The sequence below is a fragment of the Protopterus annectens genome, chromosome 2.part0 (genome assembly GCF_019279795.1).
Source record: "Protopterus annectens isolate FY-2018-M chromosome 2.part0, PAN1.0, whole genome shotgun sequence".
Taxonomy (NCBI): domain Eukaryota; kingdom Metazoa; phylum Chordata; order Ceratodontiformes; family Protopteridae; genus Protopterus; species Protopterus annectens.
The window spans coordinates 1,706,498,903-1,706,525,757 of NC_056728.1; the positions used below are offsets into that span (position 1 = coordinate 1,706,498,903).

General features: G+C 40.1%; 1 protein-coding gene across 1 annotated transcript in view; it reads left to right on the forward strand.

Moving 5' to 3' along the window:
- Positions 1-26,855, forward strand: part of CDK11A (cyclin dependent kinase 11A) — a 2,038,318-nt gene that overhangs the window by 843,372 nt on the left and 1,168,091 nt on the right. The window contains exon 9 of the mRNA XM_044061756.1: positions 15,615-15,728. Coding sequence (XP_043917691.1) covers positions 15,615-15,728 — 114 coding nt within the window. The remainder of the gene's footprint in view (positions 1-15,614; positions 15,729-26,855) is intronic.

Sequence of the window (26,855 nt, forward strand, 5' to 3'; positions counted from 1 at the left end):
AAGCAACCATCTATATTTCCCTTATAAACGTATCACCCTTCATAAACATTCTACCACCAGAGCAACTAACATACCCCATTTCACCATAATAAAGCCTAACCCATATTCTAAACAGTCCAAATATCTATCCAACCCAATCCTATATCTAATTACTACACTATTGTCCAGAGATATTCACCCTAATCCTGGTCCCACCACCACATCCACTACAGATAAGTCCATACTATTCACCTCCCTAAACTCCCAAAGTATAGTGAACAAAATCCCAAACCTCCATGCCTGGCTCACACACAACAAACCAGACTTTCTATCCATCTCTGAAACTTGGTTAAAACCCCACATAAAAGACTCAGAGATAACACCATCCAACTACTCAATCATAAGAAAAGACAGAACCCATAAAAAGGAGGTGGCGTAGCTCTCCTATACTCATCTTCCTTATCAGTTACTCCATATAACAAACCTATTCCCCAATTCAATAATGCTGAATTACTCCTAGCATTATTTCAGGTTAATATACACAAACACATATGCATAGCCACCCTTTACATTCCCCCTGGTGATAACATTACCACACTCAAAGACATCCTGTTCTGGCTATCCACTAACATTACTAATGAAATAATAATCCTGGGAGACATGAATATCAGTTGGTCCTCCATTCAATCTCCCACAAACCCTCTTAACATCAACCTTTATATCTTCTCACAGCTAATCAACTCCACAACCCACCCCTCAAAAAAACCTATCCAGTGGCAGCATTTTAGACTGGATTTTAGTCTCCCACCATCATTATTTCTCTGATAATGGTACACTTCCAGACCCTCTTAGCGATCACCTACCCACATTCACACACCGACTCCCTTCACCTATACACAAAACACATAATTATATTACTACTCGCAACCAAAAAAACTTCAACCCTATAACCTTCTCAGACTCCTTAAAAGCTATTAATTGGAACATTCTAAAAACTTTACCTTTAGATAATGCCGTTGCCCACTCAACCTTCTTAAACCTTCTCGACTACCATGCTCCTCTACGGACTAAGTGAATAAAAATCAAAACTGCTCCTTGGCTATCCAAAAGTACTCTAGCCACCATGCAACGCAGAAACAAAGTCTGGGCACTCTACCACAAAAAATAAGTCTCCCCTCATTCATAACGTATATAAAACACTCAGAAATAAAGTCAAAAAGCTTATCACTGACCGACAAAATTACTTCTCCATACTCCAAAACAGCAATAAAACAAACCCTCAGAAATTCTGGAAAGGAGTCGCCACCCTTATCAATCCAGGCAAAATTGACAACCCCAGCCCAGGCTCCAGTGCTCCCGACATAGATTTGGCCACACTATTTAACTCTTTCTTCATAAATTCTATTTCTAAATTAACCTCAACATTCTCTGACAACACCACTCCTTCCATTTCACCCTCAACTTCCTCTACAAACACTTCTACCTGCACTCCTACTACTACACTCTCTTCTTCTCCACTATCATCACTCTCTAATACCCTCCCTACTTCTTCCTCTCCTTTTACTTTCAAACCTATACCCATATCCACCATAAAAAAACTCCTTCAAAAACTTAAGCCAGGATCTAATGCCCCTGACAACATCACATCATACTTTCTTAGCATAGCTGCAGAAGCCATTGCCTACCCCATCAGTATCCTAATAAACCACTCTGTCCAAGAAAGCATAGTACCCCAAATCTGGAAAAAGGCTTTCATCATACCCTTGCATAAAGGTGGTAATAATAACAATACAACTAATTTCCGACCCATCGCTATCTTATCTCCCATTTCTAAACTCCTAGAAAAATGTATCCAACTACAACTCCTACCATATCTCATAGACAGTCACCTACTAACTCCAACACAGCATGGTTTTAGGCCTGGTCATAGCACTATGACAGCCCTCCTCTCCTTCCTGGAAACTGTAAACAAAGCCCGAGACTCTGGTCATATTGTCTCTACCCTCCTACTTGACCTTAATAAAGCCTTTGACACTATCTCTCACAAACTTCTTCTAACTAAACTCTCTCAGCTAAACCTATCTTCTTCTTCTCAGAACTGGTTCTCCAGTTACTTATCTATTAGATATCAATCAGTAAAATGGAAGAAAGCCACCTCTTCTTTCCTTGCTACCCCAACTGGAGTTCCTCAAGGTTCCATACTAGGTCCTCTCCTCTTTAATATATTCATAAATGACTTCCGAAAGTCTATTCCTTTCTCAAATATCATCCAATATGCAGATGATTCAACTATTATCTGTTCTGCCACATCCCTCCCCACACTGCAAAAACTTACACAAGATGCATTCTCAATCACAGAACAATGGATGAAAATAAATCACCTAGCACTAAATGCCTCTAAAACCAAATTAATGGTATTCACTCCCTCTAAAGTCACCTCCATCAATACAAACACTTTCTATATCACAGGTAATAACAATACATCTCTTGAACTGGTGCCTGAGACTAAATTACTTGGGGTCCAAATTGAGAGTAAGCTTAAATTCAACTCCCACCTACAACTAAATATCAAAAAACCCATCAAAAATTAGGTATGCTCTATCGACAAAATCGTTACCTCACACCCTCCACCAAAATCACACTCTACCTCATTTCTTATCCCCTCCCTTCTCTATGGAGCCCCACTCTTAACTAATCTACAATCTTCCCTTAAAACACAACTTTCCTCATGTTACAACAAAATCGCCAAATTTTCTACTAGCCACAAATCATCTACCCACCACTGTTCTTCTCTCCACAAACTAAAATGGCTAGAACTTTCCAGTCATCTCACCTACACTCAACTGACTCTAGCACATAAACTCATTTTCAACCCCCTTCTCTGTCCATCCCTTTCCTCTGCCTTTAAAATGCACCTACCCAACAGAGTACTAAGATCTAACAACCAAAATCGAATAGAATTGTATAAACCTACTCGCCCCCAGGTAAAAAATATCCTATCCTACGGCCTAGCATGTCTCTGGAACTCCCTACCCCCATCCATTCATATCATCTCTAACCACTTCACTTTCAAAAAATCTCTTCACTCTCACCTAATATCCCAGTGGGAATGCTCCTGTTCTCATCCATCATAATATAAACTGGCAAACTCCTTTTTCCCTCCCTTCCTCTAACTTCCTATACTGCCTCTCCTAACTCAAACTCTCTCTACTTGTTCTAACCAAACTTTTTATAAATTGTATTGTGTGTCATACTTTCAAGTTTGGTCAATATTTAGGACCTCTCAGTACTTATATAGAAATGTTTTCATTACCAGTATTATATCTTCTGAAACTTTCATCACCTGTCTGTACTACTTGATACATTATGCTTTAAACTGCATCATTGGAAAATATTGTAATATAACCTAAAACCTACTTGTAACCTTGTTTCTCAAGCCATACTACATGAAATGTCTTGCTCTAATTTGTTGACTTGTAAACATTGTAATCTAATGTAAAATCTATTGTAACCTTCTTACTGGAGCTTTTCTCCCCAGGACTCCATTGAAAATGGGTTCATTTTGGCCCAATGGACTATCCTGGTAAACCAACTGCAAATAAATAAAAATAAATAAATAATATGTTTATACTTTTCAGATCATTCTTGGACATCAATTGAACCCAAAATATTAAGTTTTTCTGTTGAAAAGAAAGCATTTTATTATAATCAGATTAAAAGATGACACCTTGTGTGAAAGCTATAGGAAAAAGAATATATATCCACACTTTATAAATATTGAATTTATAAATATAATTCCTAAAAGATTTCAAAAGCAGAATTATATAATTGGAGTAATTTTTTTGAGAAGAATAAGATAAGTAATATTCTTTAAGAACCCAAATAAAGGAGTTATTTAGTATAGCTAACTTATGAAATGTGTTATTTATAGAATTACTAATTAAGATTCCTATGTTTTTTTTCCAGTTTGCCATATAATTATTATCTATAAGTTGGTAAATAGTTTTGGCCATTGAAGAAACAGAATAGATTTCCAGATTAGGCATAGCTATACCACCTTTTTCCCAATTTTTCATATGATTAGATGGAGCTATCCTGGGTTTAATCGGAGACCATAAAAAATTGTGGATCAAGGATCTGCTTGGGGGAGGTAATGAGATAGATTCTATAATATATACAATTTTAGATGATAAAATCATCTTTATTATTAATAGTTTTTCATCCATGGAGAAATTAATTTTATTTCATTTTTAATAAGATTTTCTATTGCCAATAAACTCGTATTTTAGTTTATTTTAATGATATTTTTATGTTTTTTTGTAATTATAATACCTAAGTAAAGTAATTCATTAGATTTAGCCAGATATTTACTATAAGCCACTTGTAATTTAAAATTTTTATGACCAATTACTAAGATTTGAGTTTTATCATTGTTGAACAATAAACCAGATTTCTTTTGAAAAAGTTTCTAAAGAGAGCATGAATAGATGAGTCATTATCACCAAGAGTAATAAGACTGTCATCTGCGAACATTTGTATTTTGGAAGATTTATTGGAATTTTTATTTAAATCCTTGAATGTTTTTGTTATCTCTTATAAAACTGGCCCATGGTTCCATAATAAGATAGTTAAGGGACAACCGTGCTTAATTCCTTTAATAATAGGGATATGTTGGGAAATATTATTACCTATTTTAATATATGATTGACTGCCTTGATATAATTGAGTGATTAAATTTATAAAGCTCTTTGAAAAGTTTAATTCTTCCAGTAATATAAATAAATAGTTCCAATTAACTGAGTCAAATGCACAATTTGTATCTAAACTAATTAGTGTTAGGTTATTCTTTAAATATTTGACTGATATTAAAGTTAATGTTCTTTTAATGTTATCATAAGTATTTCTAGTAATTATGAATCCTGTTTGGTCATCTTCAACTAAGATAGGTATGAAATGTTTTAGTCTTTCTTCAAATATCGACATAAGTATTTTATTATCAGTATTTAGCAAAGAGATAGGTCTATATGATGAACATTTTACTGGATCTTTATTAGGTTTAAGAATAGGAGAAATAAAGGTATACTTCCAAGAGGGGGGTGTAAATTGTATACTTTATGAAGTAATTTTATAGCATTAGTTGGTAAAATGTTATATATTTCTGGGATGATTCCATCATTTCCTGGGGCCTTGTTGAATTTTAAATTATTAATCTGGGTTTGAATGTCTTTGAAAGAAATAGGTTTAATTATAGAGTTAGCTTGTTTATTTGTGAGTCATTTTTTAATAAATCTATTAATAAAGGATTTAATTTCTTGATTAGAGTCTATTATTTTTGATTGTTAATAATAAAAAATTCTCTGAATTCAGCTAGAGTATTTTGTATGTCTGAAACCATCTTTTTCTTTCTAGGGGAAACATTTCATTTATATGATTCGTTTTATTTAATCTTTTGGTTTTGTTAGCTAATAAATTTAAAATGTTGGGATTTGTGGAAAATTTTAAAAATTTATATTTCTCTAAAATAATGGTTTTATGATTTAGGATTTCAATATATTTGCTATTCAGAGAATTTATTTCACTTTTCTTGTCATTTTTATATCCGACTCTTGAATATGTTTCAAAGAATCTAATTTAAGTTGAATCTCTAATAACTGTTTATCCCAACTTTTCATTTTTATATGGTACCAGTTAATTCTCCCATATAAAAATGCTTTTAGGGCATCCCACACAAAAAATTCTATTATTATTATTTAGTTCTAAAACATTTTGTATTTCCAAAGTTAAAAATTCTTTAAAATCTTTCAACTTTGTGATATAAGCAGGTATTCTTCTTATCTGTGTATTGTAGTTTGAATTAACTGAAATTTCAAATGTTATTGAATTATGGTCTGATATTGGGCACGAAATAAACTTGGTGTTGACCAAAGAGCCTAACGAGTCATTGGAAAATAAGACTTTATCTATTTTTGAATAGGTATTATGTCTATGGGAGAAAAAAATATAGTTTAAAGAATCAGAATCTGCAAAGGAATGACCATCTTTCAGATGATATGATTCTAGAAATTCTTTTAATGACTTGGCTGAAGCTGTAATCCTTTTATTATGAGATGTTCATTTTTTATTATCTAAAATACAATTAAAATCCCCTGTTAATATTAAGGACGCCTTAGAATGTTGTACTATAAGATCAATATGTTGTTTTACTGTATTGATACCTATTCCTGGTATCCAATATAAATTCACTAAAATAAACATTTTCTTATTAAATTCAACTGTGACAAGACAGAACATTCCTTTATTATCTTTATAAGCATTGACTTCCGCGGTTGTGCAGTGGTAGCGTTGTTGCCTCACAGCAAGAGGTTCTCCCGTTCGATTCTCGGCTGGAGTGCAGGTAGTGTCTTCTGTGTGGAGTCTGATTGTCCTCCCCGTGGTTGGGTGGGCGCTCGAAAGACATGCATAAATGGGCGTGCCTGCGTTGAAGGTTGAACGTCGAGCTGGCACCTCGGCGTTCATGAAAATCTGCTGCCAATCATTAGCGGACCGGAGTTCAGCTGTGGCGACCCCTGCCCGGGAAAAGACGAAAGACAACAACATAAGTATTGGTAATCTTTGGACAAGGTAAAGTATTATTCCACAAAATTGCTACCCCTCTTTTCTTTTGAAGATGTTCTGAACTGACTAATGTTGAATATGATTTAGTATCTTATCTAAACATATCTTCTGATTTTAAATGAGTTTCTTGTAAAAAAAAATTAATTGGGATTTGTGTAATTTAAGATATTTGAATAAACTTCCCCTCTTATTGGAGTTATTTAATCCATTAACATTAATAGAAATGCTCTTTAATGACGTCATATGGAGTAAAATTTTTGAAAAGGGTGTATTTTGACCAAAAACAAAACAAATATTTAAGAATTAAAGGAATACGAAGGAAAAGTTTAGGTTGACTGCATAGTAGTAGAGATGAAAAATGAGTGTATTACTATAATATTACGTTGTAATGTGAAGAATGTCAAAAATCATGAAGTAGGTCTCGAGCTGATACTGATTAACTGCAGACTTTCAAATTTTCAGCGGGGAAAAAGTGAGTAGGAGACACTTTTAACATAAGAATAACTCGAGCCGCTGATGCCACTCGCAGGTGATGATGCAACAGACCCTGTCTGTTCAACTAACACGAAAACCATTGTACAAGACAGAAATAAATCCAAAGAGCCTCTTTAGACCAGAGGCCAGCACTGTGAACAACAAAACGCCCCAGTTTCAACCTCAGACAAACAGACCAACACAACGACTCACCAACAAAAGACACAAATCAGCCAAAAAATAAATAAAAAGAGAAAAAACAAACATATATAAAGGAGAGGGAGACAACGGCAGCAGCAATGACTACCCCATACCACTAAACAACTCCGTACAATTCCAACAGCAACTATTAAACCCACAACATCCCCGGACAATTTCAACAGCAACCCCAAACTTCAAACTCAGTCCGGACATCGTCTATAGCAACACACCATGCTTTATAATATCTCCGGACACTACAAACAACAATGTTTATGATTAAAATAGCTCCGGACGTTAAGGGAAGATATAAGCATAAAGTAACTTTATAGAAGAACTAAAATCATGTCTATAGAAACTTCACAATGACAATATAAACAGTCACTGTTACTACAATGCTAACTTAAATATAAATACCTAATCATTGAGTCATGTTATAAGAGAAGATATTTATCCAAATAAAGTAACAACCCTTAGATATAACTGAACTTTAAAGCAAATGGCAACATATGGACTACAATAATAGCTGAATATTAAGCAGTAACCCATACCTATCAAATAAGAGACAACTAAACTTTGCATAATAAGCATCAAATAAAACAGAAAAGACTCCTTTAAAAAGTATAATAAACAGTGGTAAAATCTTACCTGCTCCAGTTTTCACATTCCCCGACCTTATGGGTCATTAGTATGATTAGAACAAATAAAAAAGGTTTTCAATGTGGATAGAAACAAGTAAGAGCTGGATATTTTATTTTCTTAGCTTCTTCTTATGCTCATGAGTTTTCCATGTTCCATTTTTGGTTAATCTCTTCAAGTTAGCATAGGCCCAATCCATTTCTTTTATATTGTCCAAAAGTTTGTTCGATTTAACAAAAGTAAGAGCACTTTCCAGATCTTCAAATATTTTAGGTGCATCCTGGTAGAATACTTCCTTGCAGGAAACAACAGATGAGATTTTATTTGTTTTTTTTTTTTTTTAATTCTCTTATCAATGGAAGGAAAACTTTTCTTTTTGCAATTACCACAGGAGAGTAGTCATTATCAAAACAAACTATATTGTCTTTTATTTTAATTGGAGATTTTGCCCATGCTGTCTTTAAGACAATTTGCTTATCATGTGAGGAAAGGAATTTTACAATCACAGATTTTGCAGAGCTACTTATATTTTTTGATGAAACCATAGATCTGTGTGCTCTTCCAATACCATATGAAAGAGCTTCAGGTAATTCTGTGATTTCAGGTAACCATGAAGACAATAACTTTTCCATACTATCTCCGTCTGTATTTTCTGGCAAGCCAAAGACTCTTATATTGTTACGACGTGACCTGTTTTCTAGATCATCTATTTTAGAGAAAAGGAGAGTATTTTGCTTTAAAAAAAATCTATATTGTGCTCACCTTCTTGTAGCCTAGAATCCATATCATTTAAGGCTGTTTCAATACCTGAAATCTGTTCTTTCTGTTGTTTTAAATCTTTGTGTATAATGTTCATTTATTTCGTAGAGCTCTCCTTAAAACTATCCAATTTCAGGTCCATTCTATCCATTTTAGTAGTTAGATGTTCTTCATGTTTCACTGTTGCAGTCATTACATTTGGGTAATCTGCTGGCAGGTTGCCCTCAGTCGGCCTGATTAACAAAGTCTTGGGTCCTGCATCAGTTGGGTCCTGCATCAGTTGCTGTCCCTTCTTCCATGATGTCAGGTCGTCAGGGGTATAAAACATGCAGCTGATGCCATTGCATCAGTCTTTCTTGCCGTGCGGTGCCCGAAGCAGAAGCAGTTGCAAGTGCCGCTCGGCCGACTCCTGAAATTTTTATTTTCGAGTTTCAGAACCAAAGTCTTCAACCAAAAAGCTAAGTACCCCATTGGGGAAACTTTTTCTTGCTCCTTACCTATGTCAGTAAAAGTTAATAATTGCATTACTTGTGGGAAGCAAATACTTCGTAAGGATTTTCGTTTGTACTGTATTCCTTGCCTAGACCCTGACCACAACGTACCTTGCTGTCGGTTTTGTGCTAAATTTAATCAAAGCACTATTAAACGTCGGTATGTTTTTGCTTCTAAATATTTTGCCTCGTGCTTTAATTATCCAGAAATGTTGTCGGTTAGCAATCCGACTACTGGAATACCTTAAAAACACGAAGAAAAAGTCAGAGACAGGCCATCGAGGTCCAGCCACTCGCCAGTACTCAGTGAGGCACTTTCGCAGCCCCTGATACCCGCTACTTCTGATTCGCAGGCCTCTACTGAGACCCATTCGGTATGCCGTGTGATGCATCAGTTATGGAACCTGTGGATGTCTCTACCTTAGATGGGTCCAGAGCTGCTGTGCAGGCACTGGCTTCTGAGGATGGTTTCAGGCCTACAGATTTGTATATTAAACCGACACCATCTTCAAAACTAAGGCCAAAATCTAAATCTATGTCTAAAAAACCGACACCTGGGCCACGTATGCAGACCCCTATGCCTAAAAAACAAATGATCAAAATGGCTGAAGATTTAATTACTCTGATCAGGGGTAGCCACCCACCCCCTTCTAAGAGGCCTAGGCAAGAAATTGATTATGAATCTTCTGAACAGGATTCTATTTCTTCTGAGTCTTCCAATGATCAGGATTTGTCTATACCTACTTATGAGGACTCACATGCAGAAGATTCCATTCCTTCTGCTTCTCCCCCTGAGGATTTTTCTTTTGGGAAAACTTTACATACCTTAAGGGAACATTTCCACTGGGAAAGTCAGGATTTCTCTGAATCTAAAAAGAGACTTGGGGATTTTCTTCTTCTTCCTCAGCATAGGCCTTTGGCTATACCTCCTGTTCTAGACATTGTTGATGATGTTTTTTCAGAATCTAGTATGGCTCCTGATTCTCAGCCTCTGGATCCTTGTAAGACAGACAGATACTACAGGGTTCCTGACTCCCACAAATTCCTTTTCAAAAATCCTACTGCAGATCCTGAAACCATTTCTCAGGTTCCTAAGGGCATTAAGGCCTCTACTGCTAAAAATCCTACCCCTTCTGATAGAGATTCCAGGGCGCTGGATAGATGGGGTAAGAAGGTTTACACTTCTGCAACCTTGGCAATCAGGACTTTAAACTGTCAATTTCATATGCTTAAATACCAACAACATATCATGGGACTGCTTAAACAGAAAATGATGTTAATTTCTGACTGTGGAAAATAAGGATTTACAGGATTTATTGCATTTAGCTGAGCAAGTTGGAAAACATACTTTGCAGTGTGGTTTTGATTCTTTGGGGGCCTCTTGCAGGGCTGCTGTAACTGGGTCTGTGCTAAGAAGGCATGCTTGGCTCAAAGAGCAAACTCTGCCTGATCATGTTAAAGCAAAATTGTTGGATGCTCCTTTACAACAGGACCTTCTCTTTGGTAATACGGCTGAAGAAGTTTTAAAAAAGATTGAAGGTAAAGCTAAATCTATGCAAACTGTGAAAGATTTCTTACAAGTGCAACCTCCAAGATTTAGTAGGCACTGGCCGACTAAGAACTGGTCCTTTCCAGTTCCTTCGAGAGCCACTCAAGTTAAACCCAGACATTCCAAAGGCTCCAGGTTTCAGTCACAAGGGACTTTAGAACAAAACAATGGGGTGCCTCCTCCTCCTCCTCCAAATCTGGAAACAACAAGGCACCTCCCTATGGTATGCAGACTCAATGACTTCCCTTTACACTTACCAAGCACTTACCTTTTAGCCGCCCCTTTGGGGGGGGGGGGACTGGCACTTCATGCAAGAAACTGGCAACTTATAACCCAGGACAAATGGGTTTTAAATATAGTGTCCCAGAGATACAGATTTCATTTCCACACATTACCACTCCCAAACTGATGGCCAGACCTGCCCCCAAATCAGTGGGCAGAGGCCCAGAAACAAGTACTGTCCCTCATGAACATGAGGGGCTATTCAGCCAGTACCAGAAGAAGAAAAGGGACAAGGTTTCTATTCAAGACTTTTCCTGGTATCCAGAAAAGACAAATCATGGTGTCCCATTCTGGACTTATCTACTCTAAACACATTTCTGGACATTCCAGAATTCAAGATGCTGACTCTTCAAACGTTACTTCCTATGCTAGGCAAGGATGCCTGGTTGGTAACTCTAGACTTAAGATGCTTACCTGCATATCCCAATCAGGGAATCTTGCAGAAGATACCTCCACTTCAAAGCAGGCTACATGCATTACCAGTTCTCTGCACTGCCCTTTGGCTTATCTACCTCGCCAAGGGTCTTCGCAAAGTGCCTGGCTCCAGTAATTGCATTTTGCAGACAATGAAATATTCAAATATATCCATACCTGGACAATTGTCTAATTCAGGCAGAAAACAGGGACATTCTCCTAAAACATCTGGTGTTTGTAAAAAGGGTTCTAACTTGTCTAGGGTACACCATAAATGAAAAGAAATCACAACTGGTACCCTCTCAAAAAATTACATTCCTGGGTGCAAGCTTGAATACAACTGCCCAGAAAAGCAAATTAATTTGGTACTTACTTCAAACAGGTGGTCACCAAAACCCTGCTGTCTGCAAGACAAATTCTGCAAGCCTTGGGGTTCATGGCCTCCTGCATTCTTCTAATTCCATATGCAAGACTGCAGATGAGGAAACTTCAGTGGTACTTAAAAAGTTTATGGAGTCAACATTGTCACAGATTAGAAACAATGATTCCTATCATACCTTGCCTGCAACTAGAGTTCCTATGGTGGTCAGAGGCCTGCCACCAAAACAAGGGACTGCCATTCACTCCACCCCCTGCCACCCATACCCTAACTACAGATGCATCAGACTATGCTTGGGGGGCTCATCTGGCAGGGAAGTGCATTCAGGGCAAATGGATCCCAAATCAAATGCACCTACATATCGATCAAAAAGAGATGCTGGCTGTACAGAATGCACTGACAGCCTTCAAGGACTACCTTCATCCAGGACAATTAATGATAAAGACAGACAACACCACAGTTATGTGGTACATAAACAAGCAGGAGGGTACACACTCTTACCCCCTTTGCAGACTAGCAAAGGCATTGTGGAACACGGCCTTGACCTATCATATACAAGTACAAGCTCAATTCCTGCCAGGAAAGCTGAATACTCTGGCAGACGAACTAAGCAGAAATCTCATGGACCCACACAAATGGAAACTGGAACCATGGATTTTCAACATGTTGTCATGCAAATGGGGGAGTCCAGACATAGATCTTTTTGCCTCACCCCAGAACCATCAGTTGGACAAATTCTGCACAAGAACTCATCACAAAAAAGCCTGGAAAGTGGATGCTCTATAATTCAGCTGGAAAAACCTGTCAGTCTCTGCTTTTCCCCCTCTGCCTCTGCTCTCCAAAGTTTTACTAAAAGTCAAACAGGACAAACCAAAAATGATTTTGATTGCTCCAAACTGGCCTCGCCAACACTGATATCCAGTCCTGCGCTATGTGTCACACCTTCCATCATGGCACCTGCCTCAGACACCTTACTTACTGTCTCAGCAGAACAACCAAATTCTGCACACTCGGCTCCAAACTTTGAATCTTTCAGTGTGGCTAATCACCTAAATTCACCCTTAACATCCCTCAGCAAACCTGTGATGGATGTCATTTTGGGGGCAAGAAGGCCTAGTACTAGAAAATCTTACACACAAATGGAAAAGATTGTGTGCCTGGAATCAATCACAAGGAATAAGCACAGCAGTGACCAATATTCTTCATATTTTACAATACTTAACTGAGATGCTTCACAAGGGCCTGTCCGTTTCTTCCATAAAAATCCATGCCTCAGCCATTTCAGCTCATTACAACACAGATTCTCCCCTCTTCTCTCATCCTCTGCTAAAGCAGTATCTCAGAGGGGCCAAAAACTTAAGACCACCCAGGAGAGCTTCAACCCCTGCCTGGGACCTCAATTTTGTATTGGAAAAACTCGGTCTTTCTTCTTTCGAGCCAGCTGCTACTGCAGACTTAACATTTCTCTCCTGGAAAACAGCTTTCCTTTTAGCAGTCACTTCACCTAGAAGGATTTCTGAATTACAGGCTCTTATGGCAGTGGAGCTTTTCATTATTTTTCATGCGGACAGGGTGTCTCTTAGGACCAATCCATCCTTCATGCCTAAGGTGGTATCCAGTGTGGCTCTTAATCAGACAATTAATTTGCCAAATTTCTTTCCCAATCCACAGAACAAGGGGGAGCGGATTCTGCATTCATTGGATGTACACAGACAACTTAGATTTTACTTAAACAGGACAAAATCTCTAAAAATCTGAACAACTACTGGTGGCATTTGCTGCAGGTGCAGAGGGAAAGGCTGTTTCAAAGCAGAACATTTCAAAATGGATAAGCCATTGTATTCATTTCTGCTATATGCACCATGGTAAAACTATCCCCCAGGGGATCAGATCTCATTCCACCAGTGCGGCATCTACTTCTGCAGCCTTTCTCAGAGGTGTTCCTACCAGAGACATTCGAGAAGCTGCTACCTGGAGCTCAGTTCATACGTTCACCAAACATTACCATTTACCTTTCTTCTCTAAATCCAGAGCTGGCTTTGCCACTGCTGTCCTGCAGGGCCTGATAGCTGGTCCTAATGCTGTATAAATCCATCCTCCCAAGCATAGCTTTGGGAATCTACCCAAATGTAATGACTGCAACAGTGAAACACGAAGAACATAGTACAGTTGTGTACACTTACCATAAATGTAGATGTTCGAGTGTATTCTCACTGTTGCAGTCCTGGTTACCCTCCCTCCAACCCCCTGTTTTTCTCTTACTGTACCTCTATTTTCCTTTACTATGCTTAAAAGCCTTTTTGGTGTATTTGCTTTTGTTTGGAGGTATATTTTTGTGTTTTTAATTACTTAAATATTTGACTCCCCATTTGGGGGGACACCTGACATCTGAGGCAAAAAAAACTGATGTAATGGTGTCGGCTGCATGTTTTATACCCCTGACGACCTGACGTCATGGAGGAAGGGACAGCAACCGACGCAGGACCCAAGACTTTGTTAATCAGGCCGACTGAGGGCAACTTGCCAGCAGATTAATGTAATGACTGCAACAGTGAATACACTCGAACATCTACATTTATGGTAAGTGTACACAACTGTACTTTCTTGAATGTTAACTAACAAAGATTGTAATTCCTTTTTGAAAGTTGTGCCCTGATGAGAAGATTTGTTGAAGCTCATCTTGTTGACTGAAGTATTTCAAAAGATCTCTGAAGTTTTTGACAGGAAAAAATTAAATAATCAAAAAACATTTTTTATACTATCCAGATTTCTGACGGATATATTTTGAAAATCCTTTCAGAGAAAATTGGAATAGACAGAGATGAAGAGAAGTGCTGTTACTATGAGCACATCTTGGCCACGCCCCACAAACTGTACTATTTTTTTGAAACTGCTCTTCTTTAGAAGAAGCCTCATACTCGGTCATCTTTTTCTTAATTTCATCTTCTGATTTTTGTAGTTTTATCTCTTCATCTGAACAGGTAGTTAAAGCTTCTATTTTTCCAGCCTTTGTTACTTGAGTTGATAAATTCCTTCAGTGTTCCACTTATTTTAATCATCTCCAGGTGCATTTAATTTATTTTTTTTCCTCTAAATTACTGGAAGCCATCTTTTGAACCAAAGCTGAAGCTTGAACTTCTTAACCAAAGCTGAAGCTTGAACTTCTTTTTGCTCGACAGCTGCATAATCCTTCATATAGACCATGTTTTTTCTTCACCTTTTCTGGTTGATTTTCTTTCAGGTTTTCAACATTTTCTTACTTGCTGGCATCCAGGCAGTGTACATGCTAGCCAATAATTGAAATTTTCATTTAAAGAAAATTCATTCTTTCACACTCCTTTTACTCGTTTCTTTTTTTTGTTTGTTTTTTTACATTGGGACAGCTGAAGTTAAGCTGCTGATCACTGTGCAGCTCTCTTGGAAGTCCCGGGAATGCCTTTTATTCATCCATGGCTGTCAGCTATATTATGAGGAGTGTGCCTCATTTTGAGTCTTAAAAATTCCACAGTCCACGTCATTCCACTTTGAAAGGGTTTTTACACACACACACACACACACACACACACACACACACACACACATTGCTATTCTTTTAAACAAATATCCACAGTAAATAATATTAAATCACTTTAATTCATCAAATTCATTAACATAGCTTTTTATAAATTTGAATTGGTAATCTTAAACTGTGTGGTCAGCTTTCTACTTAAAGTTGTTAAGTGTTCGAATTTTTTGCATTTTTGTTCCACTTGTGTTATGGAGATGGAAGATTGTGAGCTATGGATTCAACTGTTGCATTTACCCATTTTTCTCTCTCTTTTTTCCTATTTGAAAGAATCAGCTACAGCTTCAGAGGAAGAAGATGATAGCAGTACTGCAGAATCTGAGGAAGAGGATGAAGAGTTGGAAACTGGAAGTAATTCTGAAGAAATCTCTGAAATTTCAGCTGGTAAGATATGATGTATTACTGTAGTGTTAAGAACTGCTTGTGATGGAATCCTGTCAGAATATGCTTTTGAACTGTATAACCTATGGTGCCTGCATAGAACTGCATGGTGCTGTAGCATTTTGCTTAGCTTCTTAATTCCACAGTTTGGAGAGTACATTTTCTTTTTCCTCAGCACACAATTTCATTATTGTTTATAGATCCAAGTAGTCTGCTGTAGGAACATGAAAAGCTCATAATGTGGCATACTAGTTTTAATGCCTTTCCCCAGAAAAGTAATTGGGTAGGTTCACTCCATTCTTGTCATCATTTAAATTATATTGAAGCAGTATCTTTCCCCTTTGAATTTCTGCGCAGTGCCCATTTTTGCAGTGTGGACAGCAAAAACATTGATGTGATAGTGTTCAATCTTTGTTCTTATGGGTTAAGCTCTGCATCGAGAAGAAGCTCGAGACAATCTAATACCCACAATCCCCTCTGCCTTTACCTCAGATCTAGTTTGCCGCTGCTGCATGAGTTTCTAAGCTAAGATATAACTTTTTTGTTGTATTTTATTAAGAAATATATTCTAGTTGATATTAGCTGTATTAACAAGTGTGATTGTGTTGTTGAATTCCTTGGTACCGTTAACCTTATTTTCGGTATTTTGTATCGGGCCTACCTTCACATCTACCATATTGAGACAATTTAACCGGATTTGACATTAACCTGATTGTGACTTTTTACTCGGATTGACTGTGTTTTTCTGTAGTTATATATTGCTATACTATGTCGGAGAAAGCAAAGTCTGGTTTCAAACGTTGTCAATGTGGCCAAAAATGTCGGTCACTGACAACCACAGTTCCTACTGCCTTGGCCCTCTTCACTTACAAGAGGATTGCTCCATCTGTCACTCTTTTAGTGGGAGGGTCATGACAGATAGGCGAGGAAACTGATGGACAGAGGTCTACTGAAACCAGCTTTCCAAGAGGCTTTGGATGCTTCTGACCAGGCATCGTCCTCTAAGGAATCCGGAGCCTAAGTCATCGGCTCCGAGCTCTTCTTCAAAGGTTAGATCACCGTTCCACAGACTAGTGTTCAACTGGTGTTGGTTCCTGAGCCTCGAGTCTTGGAACCGGTGATGGAGCCCTCCTTCGGCCATATTGAGGTCGGCTCCTTCGACCCGTTCTTCCTCCAAACGATGTCGATGTGGATCGCGTGGTGCAGAAGTTGTTGGAGCATTCGCCCTCTCTAAACTTATTTCGGTTTCCACCCAGTTGGTGTCGAAACTTGAAGGCCTTCCTGTATCTCCATCCATTCCTCCTCCGAGACCGATTCAGTCTTTGGAGCCGGAAGAGGCTGATCTGCTGATTGTGGAGCCCTCGGGTCCAGAACCTCACCTCGACTCCGTGGGACCGACCAGTGTCCGTCTCGGACCCGGTCTGTTCTTGGTTCGGGGCGCGTGAACCCGGAGGCGAGTTCCGACTCTTTCTTCCCATTTCTTGAACCGGGGACTCTTGATCACGGGACCGGGAGGTTGCTGATGAGGAAGGTGTTGTCTACCCAGACAACCACATCAGTAGAAGCAGTTTCTCCTCCCCATAAAGGGCCCTTGTCTTCATCTGCACCCACGGCCACATCGGGCACCAGTGTCTCAGCCAAGGCTTCTTCGGATGCTCCCACGAGGAAGTCCCTAGGAAGAGACTGTGTAAGAGGAGACACTTGGATTCTCCACAGGAATCCATAACATCTGATACTGACTTAGATGAGTCAGAGGGGTCCCCTAAGTCACCTTCAGAAGATGTCTCTTTTTCAGACATTTTGGAGATCCTGAAACAGAGAGGTGACTGGCAGTCCCTTCCCCCTTCTGAGGATGAGTCAGTTCTGCTGAAGGCATTTGGTGCTCGCCCTTCCTCCTCCTGGGTCCTCCGCCCCTTCGGAACTAATGGAACTTATTGCTCAAGGGGAGGCTCCTGACACAGTGGAACCTGTTCCAAGGAAACCAACAAGTACATCACAGCACCTCAGGATAAGTCCTACCTTACAAAAGGAGTTCCAGTGGCAGGGTGGTGGCTGCAGCGAGATGTCGGAGTCTTCTTGTCCATCCGCCTAATAAAGATTCTAGGACGATGGATAGATATGGGTTTTAGTTCAGCGGCTTTTTCCATGCGGTCCCTGAACTATTTGACCCATTTTACACATCTGCAGAGGGATCTAGTCAAAGAGTTGGGAGATACCCTCCAGGGTACTACAGATGCAGCTGTCTCAGAGAAAGTGACAGCGCAACTTAATACCCTAACATCGATTGTTAACTCATCCATGAGGCTGATTTCTTACATGGCCGAGGGTTCGAGAAAGGCAGCAGCTTCAGCGATTGCTCGACAATCCTGGATGCGGAAGCCTTCAAGTCTTCCTTACAAACGCCCCATTTGACGGTGCCACTCTTTTTGGCCCCAAAGTAAAGGAGACCCTTACCGGTGTGAACAAGAGGGAAAGACTCTGTCTGCTGTCGGAGTCCGTTTTCACCCCAACTAGACCGACCACCCCAAAGGGCATCTGTGGAAAATGTGGTTTCAAAACCCCAAGGGTCTTTCTCAGGCACACAGGGTGATGCCCTCTAGAGGCAGAGGAGGGGCAGAGGTGGAAGACGCCCTGGCGTCCGCAACATCAAGGTGACAGGGATACACTCCTGGTAAACCTTTCCAGCACTCCTGAGAGGAGGCCCGACTGTCCTGCTCTGGAGGCAGTCGGGTCGCTAGCTTTATACCCTCAGGCCTGGCAAGGTATAACTACAGACAAGTGGGTAAAAGCATAGTTACCAGAGGTTATTCCATACCCTTCCTATCCTATCCCATTCCAAAGAAAAGACTCCCAGATGTACCGCCCCATCTGCAGAGCCAGCAGCTTTAGAAATTTCAAAGCTGCTAGAAAAGAGTCATCCAGCCAGTCCCAGCGGACCAGCAAGGATTCGGGACTTACTCAAGGTTCTTTTTAGTTCCAAAGAAACAGGGGACTGGAGGCCCATTCTAGACCTAAGCTACCTCAATACAAGAAAGAAAAGTTCGAATGGTCACGCTTCAATCGATCCTTCCATTCTTACAGAAGGACGAGTGGATGTGCTCAATAGATCTAGAGGATGCATACTACCACATCAAAATGGCCAGGGCATCCAGAGATCATTTATGCCTGGCTGGGAGCCAGTCACTTTCAATTTGAGCCCTGCCCTTTGGTCTGACCTCAGCCCCCAGGGTCTTCACCAAATGTATGGCAGTGGTAGCGTCTCACTTGAGACGTCAGGGATTCCAGGTGTTTCCATCTGGACGACTGGCTCCTTCGCCACCACCCGTGTCAACTACTGCAGGCCAGAGACTATGTTCTTCAACTGTGTGTTCACCTAGGGATCTCCGAAAATCCTTACTTCAGCCATCACAAAATATCTTGTTCATAGGAGCAGAGTTAAACACACGTCAATTAATTCTGAAGCTCCCCCCAGAAAGGATATTAAAACTGCAGACTCACATACGGCTTCTACTCTTGTCAAGGAAATCTCCTGCAAAACTAGTACTGAAGGTGTTGGGCCTCATGTCAGCCTCCCTTATTGCAATTCCCCTGGGAAGGCTGCACATGAGAGTCCTACAATGGCTACTGTTTGCTCAATGGTCATTTCAACAACTACCTCTAACACACGAGATTCTTATAACAAAGACTTGCAAAACAGATCTAAACTGGTGGCTTCAAACGTGCAACCTTTCCAAGGGAGGCCGTTTGTGCGGTGACCACGGACGCTTCCCTGATAGGGTGGGGGCATCTTTCAGGGACAGACAGTCCAAGGCGAATGGACCAATTTGGAGTACAATCTGCACATCAATGTTCTAGAGTTGAGGGCAGTGTTTCTAGCGTTGCAACACTTTGCTCCCCTTCTTCCTCTAGGGACTATTGCAGTTCAGACGGACAACATGTCGGTAGTCTGGTACATAAACAAACAAGGGGAACCAAGTCCTATCAACTATGCAGAGGCCATGAGAATTTGGCAGTGGTAATAGCAACGCACATCCCGGGTCATCCAACGTCATAGCCGACAGGCTGAGCAGAGCAATTCTGTTACCGCAGTGGTCTCTAAAACAGTCAGTGGCGGAAAGGATTTTTCGCAGCCTTCCTGCGACCTGTTTGCGTCTCCAATGAATGCCAAATGCAGGAGCTACTTTGCCCTATTACCCTCCAGGGAAGTCCCCAGGGACGCACTGGTTTCTGATTGGCCCCGGGACTCCTATCGCATTTCCCCATTTCCTCTGATATCAAGTTTCTCCAGAAAGCCAGGAACCTACACAGGACGATAATCCTCATTGCTCCATTCTGGCCTCATCAAATTTGGTTTCCCTTCCTGAAAATACACTGCATTCGGGGACCCTGGATTCTGGACCCAGAACCAGATCTATTGACTCACGGGTTCCCCATCCCGTGCTCCAGTCACTCCCATCTAGCAGCTTGGCTGCTCCAATTCCCAACTTAGCCAGGTCTGATCTTTTGTCACCAGCAGTCCAGGATATATTAGTGGCTTCGCATAAAGCTTCCACTACGAAAACATATACTAGCAAATGGAAACGGTTTGTATTCTGGGCAAAGGCACACCATGTGGATCCCTTTATAGCTCCTTTGAATAAGATATTAGAGTTCTTAACAGACTTATTTCATCAGGGTGCTTCTCCTGCTACTCTAAAAGTTCAATTGGCTGCCATTTATTTCCATGTGGAAGAATGTGGAGCTCCTGTTATGGCTCACAGACTTTGTAAAGCCTTTTTAAAAGGAGTTTTTCATATTAGACCACCGGTCAGATCTCCACCTTGGAGTCTAAACTTGTTGCTATCTAAATTAATGTTGTCCCCTTTTGAACCTGCCTCTTCTTGCCCATTAAAATTTTTGTCCTGGAAAACTCTCTTTCTGGTAGCCATTACTTCTGCTAGACAGTGTCTGAACTTCAGGCTCTCTCCATCAAGCACCCTTATTTGATCTTTCACTCTGACAGAGTTTCTCTTGACCAATTCATCCTTCCTCCCTAAAGTATGTTCCATTAACAATATTAATCAGTCCATTGAATTACCCACTTTCTTCAAAAACCACTCCAACCAAATGGAGTATATGTTACACAAATTAGATGTTCACAGACAGCTAAGGTTTTATTTGGATAGAACAAAAGATCACAGGAAAACAGATCAACTCTTTGTGGCTTTTGCTGATAGCAGGAAAGGACTTGCAGTTACCAAAAGAACTCTTTCTAAATGGTTAACGGATTGTATAATCTATGTCTATTCTGCAGATCAACCCTTTTACACAAACCCAAAGGACATTCCACAAGATCGATATCTCGTCCTTTGGCTCATGCAGCTCGCCTACCTCTGGATGCTATTTGTGCTGCTACCTGGTCTAAACCACATACATTTATTTCTCATTATAAAGTAGACAAGGTTTCTAGGGACAGGGCAACCTTTGGTTCCACTGTGCTCAAGAACGTCCTCCGTGAGTTCCTCAGGATCAAGGAGCTAGGACGCTACCCATGTGTAAGAACAAACGAGATTGAACACTATCACATATAGAAGTTATGTCCTTACCATAACGTTCCATGTGGAGTGTTCATCTTTGTTCTTACAGTCCCACCCTCCCACCCTTAGGAAGAACGTTCTTTGATGCCTGGCCAGAAGCATTTTTTGCTACTGCTATTATTCTGTGTACATAGTTGGTATACACATATATGTTTATATGTGTCTGTTTAGATATGTTATGTGTGTAAGCATGAATGTGCTTTTATATAGATTGGTTTGCTTGCAAACTAGATCTGAGGTAAAGGCAGAGGGGGATTGTGGGTATTAGATTGTCTCGAGCTTCTTCTCGATGCAGAGCTTGCAAGAGGTCGCACCGCAGAGCTGAGGATCGGCTCCGAACCCATGTGTAAGAACAAAGGCGAGATGAACACTCCACATGGAACGTTATGGTAAGGACATAACTTCTATTTATAGTTGGTTGACTGAAGTTAATTCAGTAGTCTTTGAAGTATGTGTCCCGAGTTTTCTGCAAGTGCTTCATTTTCTTTGAAGTTGTGTGCCATTGTACTGTGTAAAATCTTCAATTTCTTTTACTCTAAGGTCTGCTGTTGTCAGTGGATCCACCAAACTACTACTTGTGCAAAATGTGCAGTGCAGTAGAGTTTGGACTAGCACTAAAGCTGCACATTGACTTTGAGGACTTTCTGTAGTGGGTAACTGTTAGGATGCCCTGTTCTGCTATCATCACCTTGGCTATTTTTTCTCTCTTGTCCATGTGAGGTTCCTTCCAGTGCACTCCACTGCCACAAGCTAGGCTAGTAGAATAGATGGAACCAATGAACTTCTCATTTTTCTTGCCACTTGTGCACTTCAGATATCTATTTATAAATGGCTAGGAGAGTAGATGGAACCAGTGAGCTTCTCATTTTTTCTGCCACTTGTACACTTCAGATATCTATTTATAAATTCCTAATGGGCAAGTTCAAGGCTTATAAAATCCAAACCTTTATAACTTTCCTGTGGCTGCTAGATCTTCAGCAAAGGTCCACACCTTCATTGCCTCTGCTGTCCGGGCAAGAAACATAATACTTGGTACATCCATAAGGGTTGGCATTTTAGCTTTGCTATCTAGAAATGGGGAGAAGAGTTAGAGTTACGCCTGACTTTATTCGAGGTGGAATGAGGTTGTGTGTGCACAGTGCAGGTATAGGAGAGTCCCTTCCATTATCTAGGGTTAGTAAAAGAACAGGTGCCTGGATGTCAGCCATGCACTCTTCCAGGAAAAACTGTTGTTGGGATGACATTTGAACTTCATGAGCTGTCAGTTCCTACTTGGCTGGTGAGAAGATTTTTTTTTAAAACACCTTTATTAAATTTATTACTTGTGGATCAGATTTCAGTGGGCATGTTGGTGAAGGGAACAGAGGGGATGAGGAAGTGATGGGTAGGTATGGTGTTAAAGGAATGCAGAAGCTCGGGTGGTAGCAGATTTTGCGAAAAGGATGGACATGGCTGTGGTGAATACGCATTTTAACAAGAGGGAGGAGCATAGGGTGACACACAAGAGTGGAGGAAGATGCACACAGGTGAATTATATCTTATGTAGGAGTGCCAATTTGAAGGAGATTGGAAACTGTAAATTGGTGACCGGGGAAAGTGTAGTTAGGCAGCATAGGATGGTGGCTTGTAAGATGACGTTGGTGATCAAGAAGAGGAGGAGGAGTGTGAGGGCAGCACCAAGGATCAAATGGTGGAAATTGAAAAAGGGTAATTTTTTGGTGGAGTTCAGGGATGAGTTAAGACAGGCACTGGGTGACAGTGAAGAGTTACCAAATAGCTGGGCAACTACAGCAGAGCTAGTACGAGAGACTGCTAGAAGGGTGCTTGGTATGACATCTGGGAAGAGGAAGGACAACAAGGAGACGTGGTGGTGGAATAAGGAGGTACAGGAGAGTATACAGAGACAGAGGTTGGCAAAGAAGAAGTGGGATTGTCAGAGAGATGAAAGTAGACAGGAGTATAAGGAGATGTGGTGCATGGCAAAGAGAGAGGTGGCGAAGGTGAAGGATAAGGCATGTGAAGAGTTGTATGAAAGGTTGGACACTAAGGAGGGAGAAAAGGACCTGTATCGATTGGCTAGACAGAGGGACCGAGCTAGGAAAGGTGTGCAGCAGGTAAAGGTGATAAAGGATAATGAGGGAAACATACTCACAAGTGAGGAGTGTATGTTGAGCAGATGGAAAGAGTACTTTGAGGGGTTGACATGCCTGTAGAAGCATGGAGGTGTTTAGGTGAAATGGCAGTGAAGTTTTTAACCAGATTGTTTAATGAAATCTTGGAAAGTGAGAGGATGCCTGAGGAATGGAGAAAGTGTTTTGGTACTGATTTTTAAGAATAAGGGTGATGTGTAGAGCTGTAGTAACTACAGAGGGATTAAATTATCAGTCACAGCATGAAGTTATGGGAAAGAGTAGTGGAAGCAAGGTTAAGAAGGGACGTGATGATTAGTGATCAGCAGTGTGGTCTCATGCCGGGAAAGAGCACTACAGATGCGATGTTTGCTCTGAGAGTGTTGATGGAGAAGTACAGAGAAGGTCAGAAGGAGATGCATTTTGTTTTTGTAGACTAGAGAAAGCATATGACAGGGTGCCTAGAGAGGAGTTGTGGTATTGTATGAGGAAGTAGGGAGTGTCAGAGAAGTATGTAAGAGTGCTACAGGATATGTACGAGGGTAGTGTGACAGCGGTGAGGTCTACGGAGGGAGTGACGGATGCTTTTAAGGTGGAGGTGGGATTACATCAAGGATCAGCTTTGAGCCCTTTCTTATTTGCAATGGTGATGGACAGGTTGACAGATGAGATCAGACAGGAGTCCCCGTGGACTATGATATTTGCAGATGACATTGTGATCTGTAGTGAGAGTAGGGAACAGGTGGAGGAGACCCTGGAGAGATGGGGAGATATGCTCTAGAGAGAAGAGGAATGAAGGCCAGCAGGACTAAGACAGAATGTATGTGTGTGAATGAGAGGGAGGATAGAGGAATGGTGAGGATGCAAGGAGTAGAGGTGGTGAAGGTGGATGAGTTTAAATACTTGGGATCAGTAGTTCAGAGTAATGGTGAGTGTGGAAGAGAGTGCAGGCAGGATGGAGTGGGTGGAGAAGTGTCAGGAGTGATTTGTGACAGACTAGTACCAGTAAGAGTGAAAGGGAAGGTCTACAAGAGGGTAGTGAGACCAGCTATGTTATATGGGTTGGAGACAGTGGCATTGACAAAAAGGCAGGAGTTAGAGCTGGATGTGGCAGAGTGAAAGATGTTAAGATTTGCACTGCGTGTGACAAGGGTGGACAGAATCTAGAGCAAGTATATTAGAGGTTCAGCTCAGGTTGGAAGGTTTGGAGGCAAAGCCAGAGAGGCAAGATTACGTTGGTTTGGACGTGCTGAGGAGGGATGCTGAGTATATTGGGAAAAAGATGCTAAGGATGAAGCTACCAGGTAACAGGAAAAGAGAAAGGCGTAAGATAAGGTTTATGAATTTGATGAGAGAGGACATGCCGGTGGTTGTTGTGACAGAGCAAGATGCAGAGGACAGGAGGAAATGGAAACAGATGATCTGCTGTGGTGACCCCTAACGGGAACAGCCGAAAGAAGATGATTACTTGTGACATAGGCAAAGTTACATTTATGTAAAAGTAATTAAACCATATTAACAAGTTCCCATTTACAAACATTATACATCCCATATATTGTTATATATCAAATAACCTATGCAACATTACACAAAATATTCAATTCCTGTCTTCTCTTAAACCTCATTCCTCCTCCAAAACATTTTTTGCATGCATTGTTCCCACAATTACCATTTTTTTTGGTGTAATTTACTCCTATCTTTTTCTGAATCCTGTTCTTTTCTCTCTCTTACAGTATTCCTGTATAGTTGGTTTGAATTTTGTTTTTTATTTATTTTTGCTTTTTTGGCAGCCACTGGAATTAAACTTAACAAGGCCTTACTTATGTCTAGGCAATTCAGATCCTGTATCCCAGCTCAAAACAATCATTCCCTTACTTACACTCATTTGCCTTGCCCAGTATTCCTGACAGATTACTCTGTATGGAATTTTCAAAGTCCGTCAACTCATTACACTCCCGAAATATAGGTTCCGAGCCACCTTTTTCTTCCCCATCGCTCCTCCAACATTTGCCATCAATCTGAGGAAAAATTCTTTGCCGTCTACTTGGGGTATAAAAGTATCTATGCAAACACTTCCAGACAAAAAGTTTAAATTTTCTAGATTTTCTTGCATATTTGGTAGCCATACATATGTCCCTCCCATTGTTTCATTGTGAATTGCGTATCTGATCTCTCCTTCCAATCTTTTCTGACCTCTTCTGATTACTTCCTATAGATGTTGTGCATTCTTTTATATGCCCTATTAATTATCACATTTTAAACAACTGGATCTGATGTTGTCCTTTTCATTCTTCCTCTCCGATGGGTCTCTGATCCGACTTGGCTGCTTTTCCCAGACTTAGGATCTGAGTCTCAAGCTCCTCCCTGTTTCCATAATGCACCATACCTTCCTTAATTCCCCAGATCTCGTTTGCCACGCATTGCATTCAGACTTTAGTGATAAATTTTGCAAACTTGATATATACATACATGTATGTATATATATATATATATATATATATATATATATATATATATATATATATATATATATATATATATATATATATATATATATATGTATACACACACACACACATATACATACAGGGTCTATATTAGAACACCGAACTTTCATAAGTTCGAGTGTTCTAATATCGACCCGTTTTCAGTGAATGCTGAAAATATCGAAGAAACAGAAAAACAAATTTTTTCCTAGGGAAAGAATTTGGTTGTCTGTTTCTGTTGCTTCGGTATTTTCAGCGCTGTGGTGGAAAGTTACAGGTCGGGTTCAGGTAATTGTGCGACTGTGTAGATGTGTGGGTTAGGGCGGGTTAGGTGAATTAGGGTTAGGGCGCGGGTCAGGTAAGTGTGCGATTGTGTGGACGTAAGGGTTAGGGCGGGGTAGGTGAGTTAGTGTTAGAGCACGGGTGAGGTGACTGTGCGACAGTGACGGACCTTAGGGTTAGGGTTTGGGTTAAGTTAAGTGGATAGTTAGGTGTAAGAGTTTAGGTGTATGTGTGTGGATTGCTGTTTGTTTGGTGTGCTTGTGTTGTGTGCATGTGTTTTGGAACAGCAAATTTTTTCCTAGGAAAAAATTTGCTGTTCTGTATGTTCGATGTTTTAAATTTTCGATTGATAGGGTTTGATATTAGAACACTCGAAATTTTGAAAGTTCAGTGTTCTAATATAGACCCTGCATACATACACATACATATATTGTTCTACTGATTTTCTTTTCTCCCCTTCCTTATTAGACTTTGCATGCATTAGGAAGCGTTTCCTCCTCTACCTTCCTTTCATGCCATTGGCTCTCCGTTATCATTTTATTAAAAAAAAAAAAATTTAGAAGTTTAACAGTTTAGAAACTTAAAAATTGGTTTAAGGAGAGTTATTTCTGTTGTTATTGTTGTGACTGTTGTAAGGGCATTTGGACACGGACTCAT